This window comes from Grampus griseus (assembly GCF_964374135.1).
Source record: "Grampus griseus genome assembly, chromosome: X".
Classification (NCBI taxonomy): Eukaryota; Metazoa; Chordata; class Mammalia; order Artiodactyla; family Delphinidae; genus Grampus; species Grampus griseus.
The window spans coordinates 95,759,155-95,773,737 of NC_138999.1; the positions used below are offsets into that span (position 1 = coordinate 95,759,155).

At 39.6% G+C, this 14,583-nt stretch overlaps 1 protein-coding gene across 1 annotated transcript in view; it reads left to right on the plus strand.

Annotated features, from left to right (window-relative positions):
• PAK3 (p21 (RAC1) activated kinase 3) overlaps positions 1-14,583 on the plus strand; it is a 107,398-nt gene that overhangs the window by 49,200 nt on the left and 43,615 nt on the right. Inside the window, exons 8-9 of the mRNA XM_082680815.1 lie at positions 8,483-8,614; positions 10,079-10,244. Coding sequence (XP_082536941.1) covers positions 8,483-8,614; positions 10,079-10,244 — 298 coding nt within the window. The remainder of the gene's footprint in view (positions 1-8,482; positions 8,615-10,078; positions 10,245-14,583) is intronic.

The window sequence follows — 14,583 nt, forward strand, 5'->3', positions numbered from 1 at the left end:
TACACAGAAAACAGTCTTAGACAAGGCTTCCCTTTACATGATTTTCATTCTGATATCCTGATAGAAATTATCTCCTGCCCCATTTGCTTCCTTTGGAGTGAAATAATTAGCATTAGTGAAAGTTTCCTCACCGCTTATTCAGAGTCACGGATAGTCAAGCTGATTCTTCCTTTTATAGAGGACAAATGCTGGCCTGCTTGATGTCACCCTGGGCAGCCAGTGTGACAGCAATAAATCATTGCTGGTAAAAACTAAAGGCTCTGAGATAATACGGCAGGGCCTCAAAAATTTAGAAGAGAATTACCACATGATCCAGCAGTTGCACTTCTGGATATATACCCAGAAGAACTGAAAGCAGGGTCTTGAACAGATATTTGAACACCCATATTCATAGCAGCATTACTCATAGTAACCAGAAGGTGGAAGCAACCCAAGTGTCCATCAACAGGTGAACGAATAAACAAAAGTGGTATATCCATACAATGGAATATTATTCAGCCCTAAAAAGGAAGGAAATCCTTACATAGGCTACAACATGGCTGAGCCTTTAAGACATTATGCTAAGTGAAATAATCCAGTCACAAAAAGACAAATACCATATGATTCTACCTGTATGAGGTATCTAGAGTAGTCAATATCATAGACACAGAAAGTGATTGCTGGGTGAGGTGGAAACGGGGTATTGTTGTTTAATGGGTACAAAGTTTTAGTTTTGCAAGATGCAAAGAATTCTGGAGATGGATAGCTGGGATGGGTGCACAGCAATATGAATATACGTAACACTCCTGGACTAGACACTTCCAAATGGTTAAGATGGTAAACTTTATGTTATGTCTATTTTACCACAACTAAAAAGAAAACTTACAAGAGTAAAGGCTCTGGGCGTAGGTGTTTAGTCTTATTCCTCCACTTACAAGCTGAGCCACTTTCAGAAAGTGGCTCAGCTTCTGTGACCCTCTCTTTCCTCAGCCTTTAACTGGGAATAATAACAGTACCTACCTCCTAAAACTTGTGTGAATATTGAATATGCTAATGCATTTAATATACTTAGTACATTACCTAGCATATACTATGTGTTTATTAAATGTAAGCTACTATTGCTACCATTTGTAGATGGCAACAAAGACGAAAACTCATTCTCTCCATGAGTGAGACTTGTCTGAGGCCATGGTACTGGTGCCTTGTTCAGAATTCTCAGAACAGAGCCGAATGTCGCCCTTCTTTTCTCACTGGTCATTGCCCTCCTTTTGCTTCTTTGCCATGACAGCTTCCTGGGCCTCACTGAAAACAGCACGTGAAGGGAGATAATAGCAAACTGGGAAAGACAAAAATACCAACCTTCCATGAGCAACACATACCTTACCTCCCTTGATTTAATTACTGTCATTATTGTGCGATACTAGATAAGTATCTTGACAAAGAAATCGTTGTTATCTTTTCAGGTAGTCGGTTATTTTAAACACCAACCTGCTAGGATAGTCTGTATGTTGGTTTTCATTTTTATAAACAGCTTATAGCTCCCAGGATATTGGCCTTCTGTTTTTAGCTTGCTTCAGAGTAAGTAAGCTTGCTTTTGTTTTTAGCTTGCTTCAGAGTAAGTAAGACCTTGCAAGGTCTTACTACAGAATTAAAACTAAATCTACATAATGTTCAAAATATTCCATCAGATCAGAAAAAGGAAACTCATGAACTCACTGTTTGGAGATAAAACAACTGGGTATTCACTTATTTAACATGTATTTATCAAGTGCCTCCTTATAAGCACTAGGAAATTTGGAGCTCAGTCTGGTAAGGGAAGAGAAGTACGAACATAAAGAAGCACAGTACCATATGGATCATGTTACATACCATAAAATATGTCCATGTGCTCTGAGGATTCAAAGGAAGGAGCTTACTTTTAGCTGGGGAGGGAAGAGGAAGCAGGCCCTCGTCTTCAAGGGCTTAATTAAGCTCAGTGCCTAGTACAAAATAGGCACTTGGTACGTATTTGTTGAATTAGAAAATGCTTCATAGAAAAGGCGGAATTTGAACTAGATCTTGAAGGTCAGATGCGATTTGGATCTGTGAAGATAAGGAAGGGCATTCTAAGCAAAGGGAAGGCATGATAAAGGGCAGGGTAGTGAAAAGAGCAAGGGGACAAGGGGGTATGGGTTTGAATGAAGACTGAGATGCAGGAAAAGGAATCATAGGAGTTAAGCCTTGAAAGTTAAGTTGGAGCCAAATCATAGAAGCCCTTCAATGGTATTCTAAGGAATCTGGCCTATGTAAGTGTACAGTGGGAAGCCCTTGAAGTTTTGTGGGGCAGGAGAGTTAGGTGAATAAAGTTTATGCTTTAGAAGAGTGATCTGATCGCAAATGTCCAGAGTGAATTAAGGACAGAAGGTAAGACTGGATGCAGGGAGACTGACTGGGGAAATATCTCAAGCATCCAAGGCCAGAGGTGATGAGGGCCTACGTGAGGTAGTGGCAGTGGGAATGGAGATTAGATTTAAATTCCAAAGATGTTTAGGTTATTGATTAGATGTTGGAGGAAAGGTTGAGGTCAGAGATGATTGCAGGCTTTGGATGCTACGTGGGTGGCCAAAAATATGAGGGTATTATCTTTCAGGAGATGCATATTTCTGGGAGAAGATGCTGAGTTTCCTATTGGACAGTTTGAGTTCGAAGGTTTAGCAAGACTTCCAGATGGAACTAATTGATTAGGCTACTTGAGGAAGGCTGGGTTTCTATTGATTGAATGAACTGAATTTAGACCCTTAAGGTCAGGTTGGGTCACTTCTTTGGGGCTCAGTAACTTGGGGAATTGCATCTTGTGTTCTCCTTATGTTTCTAGGGGGAGATTGCACTTCACACTGCTTGTGCTTTTGTTGCATTAGAAACACTCCCAGTAGACCTAGCTATCCTACAGGATGTGATTTAATGGAATTGACTACCCCTTCTCGACATAGCCTGAACTACTCACAAGTTTTCGCATCTTCTAGTAGCCTGGGTGGGAATCAAAATAGAAACAATGTTATATTCACTAAATGTGTTAAACTAATGGCAATATAATTAATAATGAATTCAGCAATGCCTCTCATAGTCATACGAATCTGCTTCACTGCCCACTCATGATAGCTTCTTTGGTGTTAGTGTTATTAAACGCTAAATACCGTTCAGGGATCTACTCTTCAATTTGAGGCTACTTTGAAATTCGTGTATATTTATTGTACTATTGAGAGTGAAGTAATGCATTGAGAATCCTGAGCTAGTATTTTGAGTGGAAGGTAACAGCAATAATATGAATATGCCGTGATTTGTGCCTAGAGAAACTGGGTGTGCGTGTGACAGATGACACTTTTTTTTTTACAGTACTGGCTTATTTTGTTCATCTACATTAGTGCTTTTTAAAAATTTCAGTATGCATTAGAATTGGCTGGATAGCCTGTTAAAATGCAGATTCTAGGGCTCCATTCCCAGAGTAGAATGGAGCCCTGAAATCTGTATTGTAAACAAGCGACCAAGAGGGGCTCTCAGGCCACACTTAGCATTATCTGAAGTCTCCAAAGTCCTTACTTATTCCTTCTTCGACCTTTAACAATTAAGCTCAAAGAAAGGAGAGTTTCCTAAGGTAGTTCCACTAGCTGGTGTATTCTCTAGAGCAGGATTTACAACTTGGAGTCCATGAATGGGCTTCAGAAGACATTTGAACTCTTGAAATTATATGTAAAAATATGTGTCTACCTGTATTTTTCTGGGGAGATAGGCCAAACCCTTTAGAATTGGAAATGAGTCCAAGACCCAATCAGGTTAAGAATAACCTGCCTAGCTCGACTGAATGTGTGACATAATGACTGTCAAAAATACTTAATTTCAAAAAGACAAAAAATTCCTTACTTGATATCCATCTGTCTCTATTTTTACAAGTTTAGACATACTAGACATAGTAATCCTCAGCCCGGAAGGAAGAGTGTAGCAACATTATAACTTTGACTCCCCCAAAGGCCATCAAAAAAAGCTGTTAATCAAGGAAAGCTAAGTTTATTACACTTACAGGAGCAAGAAAGAGCACTGCCAGTGTCTTAGAAACGGGATGTCAAGGGAGAATATCTATAGGGTTTTGGAGCACGGCTATGTGATTTTGAAGCAGGTCTCGCAAGACAAGAAAAGAGTTAGGATCGTGCAGTGTTTCTGATAAAGTAACTTTGGATTGGGGAATACAGCAAAGTGAGGGTCTTGAATAGAGTTTTGGTGAGCAAGCTGTTGTTATTCTTCATAAGTAAATTACTTCAGTTGGTTCAGTCTTATCTTCCAAGAACAAGTATTTCTTAAAGTGAGAAGCTAAGTTATTTTTGCTTGTTCTCAGTATTGTGTAACATAAGAACAGGAAAATATGCTCCATCTTGATATTGTTTAACACAGGGAAAAGAAAGTATGCCCAGCCCCAGTGTTATTTACACAGGGATGGAAAATCTGTGGAAAAAATACACAGGAGCAAGAAATTATGTTCATTTCAATTCTTAGTACCAAGGCCTGGTATCTATGTGTAATGCTGGGTAGTTAATGCTCCCTGGCCCAACCAACATCCAAAACATAATGTCCACTGAAGGTCACACATTCTTTCCAGCCAACCAACATGGCAGCATAGTGTTTGGTCCCAGATAAACAGACATGTATCTTCTTCCTGCCCTGTAAACCCTCAAAGGATGAAAATCTTTAGGTTTTCGAATAGTCCCTTAGTCCATCCTTAGAGACTGGAATGTCCCCCATATGAAATTAGGATAGTGAGGATAGTAATGAATGTTAAGAATCAGTCCGTGAAATTTTGCAGGTGGATCTTCTCTAGTAAATTAGCGAGAACTGAAATGTGCAAGGCTACCTCTTGGCCAGTAGGCACTGGTTGGTCTTTGTACCAGTTTAAGGGTTGGGCCACTTTTAGATCCTCATAGGCTGTATATACACTCTCACTTATGGAGGACATGTGATGCATTGTATCAAATATATCAAGTATATTAAAGGGCCTCTATACCCCACTTTTTATTTTTGCTATAAAATTTTAAAAGTAATTTTTAAAATGTTAATTTTGAGATTATTTGATCATAAGTAGCACTTAATTTATGGTTAGGTGTAACTTCTTAGAAATCATTGTGAATACTCAAGAATTGTTGCTAAATAGAACAGCCTAACCTATAATTTGTTTTTTAATATAATGAAATTTCTATAAATACTAAATTTAAAGAACTAATTAATTAAGTTGACATATATTATACTTAACAGACATTTAATTAGACATTAACTGACAAATTTTATCATTTTCTTGTGGCATTTTGGAGCCGATGATTTATTTCTGAGCTCAAATATTTTCTTAGGCACACGTAAAGCTTATTATTCCTAGGCATGGTTCATATTGCCTGATGAATAAAATAGCATCGTTTGCCATATAGAAACGAGTCAATTTATATGCAGGTTCTGCCCGTCTACCAAGGAACAGTAATTAGTTGCATTCTGGATCCCAGCTGGCATAAGATGGAGTAGAAGTTTCTGGAACAAAATAATATCAAAGCAAATACCATTAATCCAAAGACAACTTCTCCCTGTGCCCTGAGGTGCCCTGAAGAATTAGTCTTTCACAAAAAGAAACTGATTTTTTATCTAGAAATATAACGTCATTAATATATGTTGCTATCCACGCAGCCACAACCCAATGTAATAGCCCAGCTGTTCTGGCTAAATTAAGAATAAATATGCTGTACACTTGAAACTAACACGACATTGTTAGTCAACTATACTCCAATATAAACTAAAAATTAAAAAAAATAGAAAAACAATATCAAGTAAGCATATAAACTTCAATCTATAAACCACTCAGCGTATATATCAGGCAATCAAATATTCTTTCAAATTTATAAATTCTAAGTTGTCTTGTCACAGTATATAAATCTTGCTGGCTCCAAAAAGATATATGGTTATACCTATTACACCACCGTAGGTTTATACATGATTATAGAAAATCCACAGTGGATTTAAATCACAGACTGAGGCCCTTTGATGTAACAGTCTATTAGTAGGCTGTCTGCATCTGCCTCAGGAACTTTGTCCTCGAGGAATGAAAATTCTTTCTAGTCTCCAAAGAAGATGTACAGATTGCCAACAAACACATGAAAGGATGCTCAACATCACTAATCATTAGAGAAGCGCAAATCAAAACTGAAATGAGTATCACCTCACACCAGTCAGAATGGCCATCATCAAAAAATCTAGAAACAATAAATGCTGGAGAGGGTGTGCAGAAAAGGGAATTTTCTTGCACTGCTGGTGGGAATGTAAATTGATACAGCCACTATGGAGAACAGTACGGAGGTTCCTTAAAAAACCAAAAATAGAAGTACCTTATGACCCAGCAATCCCACTACAGGGCATATACCCTGAGAAAACCATAATTCAAAAAGAGTCATGTACCCCAATGTTCACTGCAGCTCTATTTACAATAGCCAGGACCTGGAAGCAACCTAAGTGTCCATTGACAGATGAATGGATAAAGAAGATGTGGCACATATATACAATGGAATATTACTCAGCCATAAAAAGAAATGAAATTGAGTTGTTTGTAGTGAGGTGGATGGACCTAGAGTCTGTCATACAGAGTGAAGTAAGTCAGAGAGAGAAAAACAAAGACCATATGCTAACACACATATAAGGAATCTAAGAAAAAAAATGGTTCTGAAGAACCTAGGGGCAGGACAGGAATAAAGATGCAGATGTAGAGAATGGACTTGAGGACACAGGGAGGGAGAAGGGTAAGCTGGGACAAAATGAGAGAGTGGCATGGACATATATACACTAACAAATGTGAAATAGATAGCTGGTGGGAAGCAGCCGCATAGCACAGGGAGATCAGCTCAGTGCTTTGTGTCCACCTAGAGGGGTGGGATAGGGAGGGTGGGAGGGAGGGAGATACAAGAGGGAAGAGATATGGGGCTATATGTATATGCATAGCTGATTCACTTTGTTATAAAGCAGAAACTAACACACCATTGTAAAGCAATTATACACCAATAAAGATGTGAAAGAAAGAAAGAAAGAAAGAAAGAAAGAAAGAAAGAAAGAAAGAAAGAAAGAAAGAAAGAAAGAAAGAAGGAAAGAAAGAAAGAGAAAGAAAGAAAGAAAGAAAATTCTTTTTAGGCTTAGCCTGAGCCAGTGTACTCAAAGGCATAAACAAGTACACACACACATGCACACACACACAACAAAAACTCAAAAACCATCTATAATAGTGCTGTCCAACAGAAATGTAATAAAAGCCATATGTGTAATTTTAAATTTTCTGACTTTCATTTTTAAAAGTAAAAAGAAATAGGTGAAATTAATTTTAATAATATATTTTATTTAACCCAACATATTAAAATATTTTTATTTCAACATACACTCCATATAAAAAGCAATAAGGAAATATTTTATATTTTTTTCTTATTATGTATTCAGTACCTGGTATGTATTTTTCACTTACACCTTACATCTCAACTCAGACTAGCCACATTTTAAGTGTTGAATAGCCATCATACTGAGCAACAAAGACCTATATCATAGTTCAGTGATTTTTAAACTTAAGCAAGCATCAGGATCATCTGGAAGGCTTGTTATCGCACAGATTGCTGGGTCCCACCCCCAGAATTTGATTCATAGGTCTGGATAGGGTCCAAGAATTTGCATTTCTAACAAATTCCTTGATAATGCTAATGATGCTGATCTGGGGACCACACTTTGAGTACCATGGCCATAGTTATTTCAAAATCCACCTTTGGTACCATTCTACCCCTGCATTAATGTGAATGATCAAGAACCAACCCTAGATACTGTGGTTGCTGTCATTATTTTTGGTGTTATTGAAATTTTTCTCATTGCAAATCATCATTTACCTGTTGGTTGAGATTGACAATTATTTATGTAGATGAGCATTCCTTAAATCTTCATGTCTGTTATTCTCTGAGTGCTTCTTTCCAGGAGGCTGAACAGGAAAGAAACATTTATGGGCTCGCTTTGCACTTCGTGAATATTTGCAGAGCTGTATTTATGCCATACGCATGCTCTGATCTTTAGGCACAAAATAGCCATTTGCTGGTTGACAAACTGTCAATCAACACACTGACAATCTGCCCGGTACCAATTCAAGGCGTTAATAGCAATTAATTTGATTTTTAAAATATATTCATTGATTTCAAGAACACTGAACTTGAAAATGTTCAATGAATAGCTCACTGTTTTTGAGCTCAGTGGAAAATAAAAGGAAGTTTTAAAATTTCATGGTGCTTAAATCCTGACCTGAATTTATCTCTGAATGCGGGCAGGTTCTGGCCACCAAATTGTAGATGGTTCTGTGCATTTGTAAAAGATGAACTTCCTTCCTGTCCCTACGTGCTTAGATATTTTATCTCCCTTTTCTCACTTCTGAAGCAAAACAATGAGGAGTTAAGATCTGGTCTTTAAACTTTGTTTTTACCGTAAGAGTACAAAAACAGCATCAGAGCCTCCTTTGGCTCCCCCTGTGTCTGAAGAAGAAGATGAAGAAGAGGAAGAAGAAGAAGACGACAATGAGCCGCCACCAGTCATCGCACCAAGACCAGAGCATACAAAATCAGTAAGTCCCAAGTGACCGTGTTTCCAAATGATTCAACAGACGTCCTTTGGCATAGTCCTAGAGTCAGAATCTAGTTAATCACCTAGTATCTGTTGAGCATCTATGTTCCCGGAACTAGAGTATAAGATAAAAATTTCACTGGGGTTGCTGTTTGAGGATGCAGATTAGCACATGACAATTAGAGAATAATACCAAGCAATATACAAATAAGTGCTAAATTTTAAAACTGCTGCAGAAGTTAAGAAAGAGAACAAAAGCCATGGGAATCTGGTAGGAAGAATTGCATACGCAGAGGCACCAAGACCACAATTAGCACAGCATGTTTGGGGACCTCAAAAGACTAGCCCCTGAGAGCTTTCAAGGGCAGTATACTTGAAGCAACTTAAAGATCTTTTTTGATAGAAATCACTTGTCTTTAAAAACTCATTAAAGGTTGAGGGGCGGGGTGGAGGGAGGAATGAATAGGTGGAGCACAGAAGATTTTTAGAGCAGAGAAAATACTCTGTGTGATACCATAATGATGGATGCATGTCATTATACATTCATCCAAGCCCATAGAATGTGCATTAAGAGTGAACCATGTGATTGATGGATTGAAAGTGATGAAAAATAGGGTACTTGAATATCATAATCCTATTGGTCTCTGTGTGGCCAAAAATACAACAGCCCAACTCTACCTTCATTATAGTATGTTCCTCTAGTTCCTCCTACTTGACTTTTGTAGGTAAATACAGTTTGGTAAGCATCTCTACAGAAATTGATGGCCCTGGAGGCTGCCATCCCATATAAAGGATAATGGGAGACAGAAAAGGCATTTCTGAAAAGAAAGACTCAGAGGGGAAGGCCAAACATAAATTTTGAGAATTAGAAGAGAGATATCAGGCATAGTCAGACCCTAAAACTTTAGGAAGGGGCTTCCCTGGTGGCGCAGTGGTTGAGAGTCCGCCTGCCGATGCAGGGGACACGGGTTCGTGCCTCAGTCCGGGAAGATCCCACATGCCGCGGAGCGGCTAGGCCCGTGAGCCATGGCCCCTGAGCCTGCACGTCCAGAGCCTGTGCTCCGCAACGGGAGAGGCCACAGCAGTGAGAGGCCCGTGTACTGCAAAAAAAAAAAAAAAACCTTTAGGAAAGTGATTTAATTGTCTAAGGTCTTACAACTCTTTAGTTATAGAATTTTCACTAGTATCTGTATTACCCATACCCAATTAGTGATTTTGGATTCAAGGAACATTGAATTTATTAATGATCTACAAAAATGGATACTTCTGAAGTCGTTATTGTAAAGGATACATCTAATAATTATGAAAGTACATGATAATAAATCATTGTGTGTATGTGTAAAAAAAAAAAGAGTGAACCATATGTAAACTATGGACTTTGAGTGATCCTGATGTGTCAATGTAGGTTCATCAATTGTAGCATTATTTTGGTCTTTAATCTGTAACCAGATTTTTTGTCTTTAAGATCTACACTCGTTCCGTGGTTGAATCCATTGCTTCACCAGCAGCACCAAATAAAGAGGTCACACCACCTTCTGCTGAGAACGCCAATTCCAGTACTTTGTATAGAAACACAGATCGGCAAAGGAAAAAATCCAAGATGACAGATGAGGAGATCCTAGAGAAGCTAAGTGAGTTGTTTTTTGTTTTGCCATCATTAGTTTCTTCATGAGAGGGTTTCTCCACCTAGAGTGGGGATTGAACCTTCAAAAATTTGAACCTGCTTGCATGCACTCCAGGCTCCCTGACATCACAAGATGAAAAGTTTGAGACTCACTGTGTATTCCAGATCACCCCCTCCCTCATACTCCTAATTGCACAAAAACCAAGCATTTTCACTTGAAAAACATCAATCAAGGTGAAAACTTCACTAAATGAATTAAGTAGTAAGTTTTATTTTAAGATTATACCCCCAAAGGGGATCAGTCTGATGAAAAAGATCTTATGATCATACCCCAGGGGCCCGCACCTGATTAATCATGATGGATAGTTCAACCCCAAAACCCAACACAGTCGATCAAAGTGGGTGGCCACGATAAAATTGCCTTTTCTCTTAATTTAGGAACATTGCTATGTGGACAGGGAGGCAGGGCCAGCAAATGCTCACAGCCTCCTTCCTGCAGTGTCATTAGTGTACCCAGTGTACCCAGTGTCATTAGTGTACCCAGGCTTGTGCACACACACTCGCTCCATTTTACAAAACACTCCTCTTCCACTTAGCTTTCTGAGTCAAAGAGATTTAAAAAAAAATCCTCTGTTGAAAAGAGTCAAAGTTCTGTGAAGCACATTCATTAAACTCATACTACAAAAGCATCTGACAAATCACTAGTTATCTACAGTTCGTGCCTCCAATCTGACTAACTCCTACTCATCCTTCAAACCTCAGCTCAAAAGACACCTCCTTAGGAAAGCCCTCCTTGTCTCTCTCAGTCTGAGTCAATGGACCTTCTTTTCACTGCCTTTATTGCAGCAAATATCACACTGTACTTGTCTGTCTCCTTCACTAGACTGGGAGCTCTTTAAAGACAGAGATTGTGCCTTCTTTTCCCGTACATCCAGTTCTAATAAAGTGCCTGGTACAGAGAGGCACTTAACGGATGCTTGTTGATTGAATGGGTGAAAAAATGAGCAGACAAATGCATCTTTACTGGGTTCCTACTTACGTGTTCTATGCCAGAGTCTTTGGAGGAAACCATAGAAAAACAATTTCCTGATATTAAGAAACTTACAATTTTATTTGGAAGATAAGATTTAATAGTGTGATACAATGAGAGAATAGGAGACCATCTTGTTTCATGCAACTGTCTAAAAGAACTCAGGAAAGGAAGAGAGCAGTGCAGGCTATAGGCCACAGGAAGACTCTGCAGAGGTGGTCGTAGGGCCATTTTGCCCTCCAGGGGACATTTGGCAGTATCTGGAGACATGTTTATTGTCACAGCACAGGGAATGCCACTGGCATCTAGTGGATGGAGGCTAAGGATGCTTATAAACACTCTATAATGCAAAGGGTAGCCTCCTTCCTTTCCCTCTGCGACAAAGAATTATTCAGCCCCAAATGTCAACAGTGCTGATGTTGAGACAGTCTGACACAGAGGTATTTGGAAAGGCAAAGGTTTGGGTTGCCGTTGTCAGCGCTCAGAACTGGAATTGAGGGACCAATTGAGCCAACCGACTTTACTGTACACGATCAAACATGCCTCTAGTGCTAATACCAACTATTTCCTTAATAACAACAGCAATAATTCCCATTTATTAAGTGCCTTCTCTGCTGACCACTTCACATACATTATCAAGTTTAATTTTCACAGTAATCCCTTGTGGTAGATTTTCATAGCCTCATTTTATAGATCAGTGAAAGTAAGCCTCAAAAAGCTGGAGTGACCAGATCACCAAACTAATGAGTGGCAGAGCCAGAGTTGGAATTCATATCTGTTTGCCTTCAAAGCTTATACTATTTCCATTACCCACTTTGCTTCTGCATTTGCCAGCTGTCTATTTGTGTAAAACGGAAGGAATAAAGGAAAGAACTGCCTGGATAATTTCAGTTCAAGTATTCAGACAATTGCCTCAGTTTTTTTCCTTTACTTTACACGACCTGTGAGAATATATCAGATTTTAAAAATCTAGCAGCCTTGCTTTAGTAAAATTGATTATTTGATAACTGGTTCAAGTCTCAGTAGATTTATTATAATGAAAATACATGTATAGCTTTCTTAAGTTCACTGACAGAGAAACAGGCATTATTTTGAGGTGGGGGCAAGATCTTGTTTTGCTTGCAAACTGTAAGGGTTCTGGAGCTGTGGTTTTTATAATTTGTTGTTTATTCTGCCCTACACTGAGCAACATGATGAAGAGGAAAAAGCCATGTTTGATTGATTACATTTTTAATTAAGAATTAAGTCAATTGTTTTCTCTATTGGAGAATGCTTGGGCCTAGAGAGAATCTTTTTCCCTCCAGCCTGTGGGCCACCTGCAACTCTCAACCCTACCTTGTGCTCACAGATGTCGGCAGGGCACACCTGCCAAGAAATGGAGGAGTGTTTTTCACGAAGCAAATCCAGGCTGAGCTTTACTGCAAAGTCTGCAAAGTCAGTCTTTCCTGCTTCTGCTTCACCATCACCCTCCCTGGGCCCTGTCTCTGCCACTTACTCGCTTATATAACCTTAAGCTAGTTATTGAACCCCTCTGAACCTTCATTTCTTATTGGCCAAATGGGGATGAGACTCGTAACTACATTTTAGGACTCTGTCTACAGGATGGATTTTACGTAGCCCAACCTATGGCTAAGAGGACAGGTATTGGCGTCAGAAAGGCCCAGATTCAAATCGCAAGCCCATTGCTCCCAGCTGTGTCACTTTAGGCAAGTTATTGTAACTTTTCTGGACCTCTTTTTCCTCATTAAGAAAAATGGGGATAATAATGGTACCAACCTTATAGCATTATGATAATTCAATGAGAATAATGTATGTAAAAACCTCCAGCAAGAGTACTTGGTACACAATAGGTGCTCAATAAACGGTAGTTACTATTTTATTACATGAATATAAAGCCTTATTAAGATAATACAATAGGACAGACTTTGAAGTGAATCATAACTGAGTCTGAGTGAGTCATAGACCCAGACCAGCTGTGTGTCCTTAGACAAGTCACTGAACTCTTCTAAAATTTAGTGTCTTCATCTGAAAAATGGAGACGATTGTACTGGTATAATGGGGATTTTGTGAGGACCAAACGAGGCAAAGTATGTAAGCCACCCAGCACAATAAATAGTTGCTTAGAATTATTATGCTGTGTTTTCCACAATGAGAGCAACCGTATTTTTCACTATAAAAAATTCGGGGGCTTCCCTGGTGGCACAGTGGTTGAGAGTCCGCCTGCCGATGCAGGGGACACGGGTTCGTGCCCTGGTCCGGGAAGATCCCACATGGCGCTGAGCGGCTGGGCCCGTGAGCCATGGCCGCTGAGCCTGCGCGTCCGGAGCCTGTGCTCCGCAACGGGAGAGGCCACAGCAGTGAGAGGCCCGTGTACCGCAAAAAAAAAAAAAAATTGGGGCCTAGGATCTTCAGGGGGACAGAATGTTTGAAACCAGCAATAATCCCAGATGTATGGGCCCTGTACAGAAATCACTGAGGAGGAGGGGCTTGGGGAAGGAGTAAAGGAGCCTGTACTAAGAGGCAACGGAGAGGGAAAAGGGAGACAGGGAGGTAGGAAAATGGCCTACGGCCCATACCAGGGTGGACCCCACCATAAGCGTGGGGAGGAGGGGAGGGCGGCCTCACCTTCAGTCTCAGGGATCTGATTACTATGACGTGGGCAGCCCAGACCACAGAGCTGTCAGGCTATTCTTCTTCCACACAGATACTGATTGTGGGAGCCAGACCATGGGATCATTAATGGCTGAAATGAACAGATCATCTTTCAGTTTTACACAGACAGATAGCCTGGGTCTGCCTTGTTCATTGTGGTCTGGTCTGAATCTGCTGGAAAATAAAGAAACCCCTACATTTTAGTGAAATTTTTCAAAAGGTGCTGACTGTCAGCAGAATTGTGCAATCACCTCCTCCTCTAGTCCCTCCCCTCCCCCAGCATTCCCCACTCAAAAGTCTTTCTCCGAATCCCCCCTCAGATAGAACTAATATTAGTTTAGAGAGTTCTTTTGCTTTTTCTCAGAAATCAAAACCTTCATTATGCCAAACAGACAGTCTTTTAATGCTTGGAGTTCAACTTAGTTTCCTTGATATGTAGGAGAACACACTGATGGGCTTTTCTGTCACTGAAACCACATCATGAAGCCTATTTTCAAATACTAGTATTTAGTGATTTCTTAAATCCTTGTACTTTAAAGTGAATGGTTTGTTTCTCATTTAGGAAATTGCTCTGGTTGGAAGTTGTTCTGGTATTGCCATCATTTTTTCCTTTTGATGTTGAGTTGCTGAATTTTGTCTCTTTATCCCTATTGTGTACCAAGGT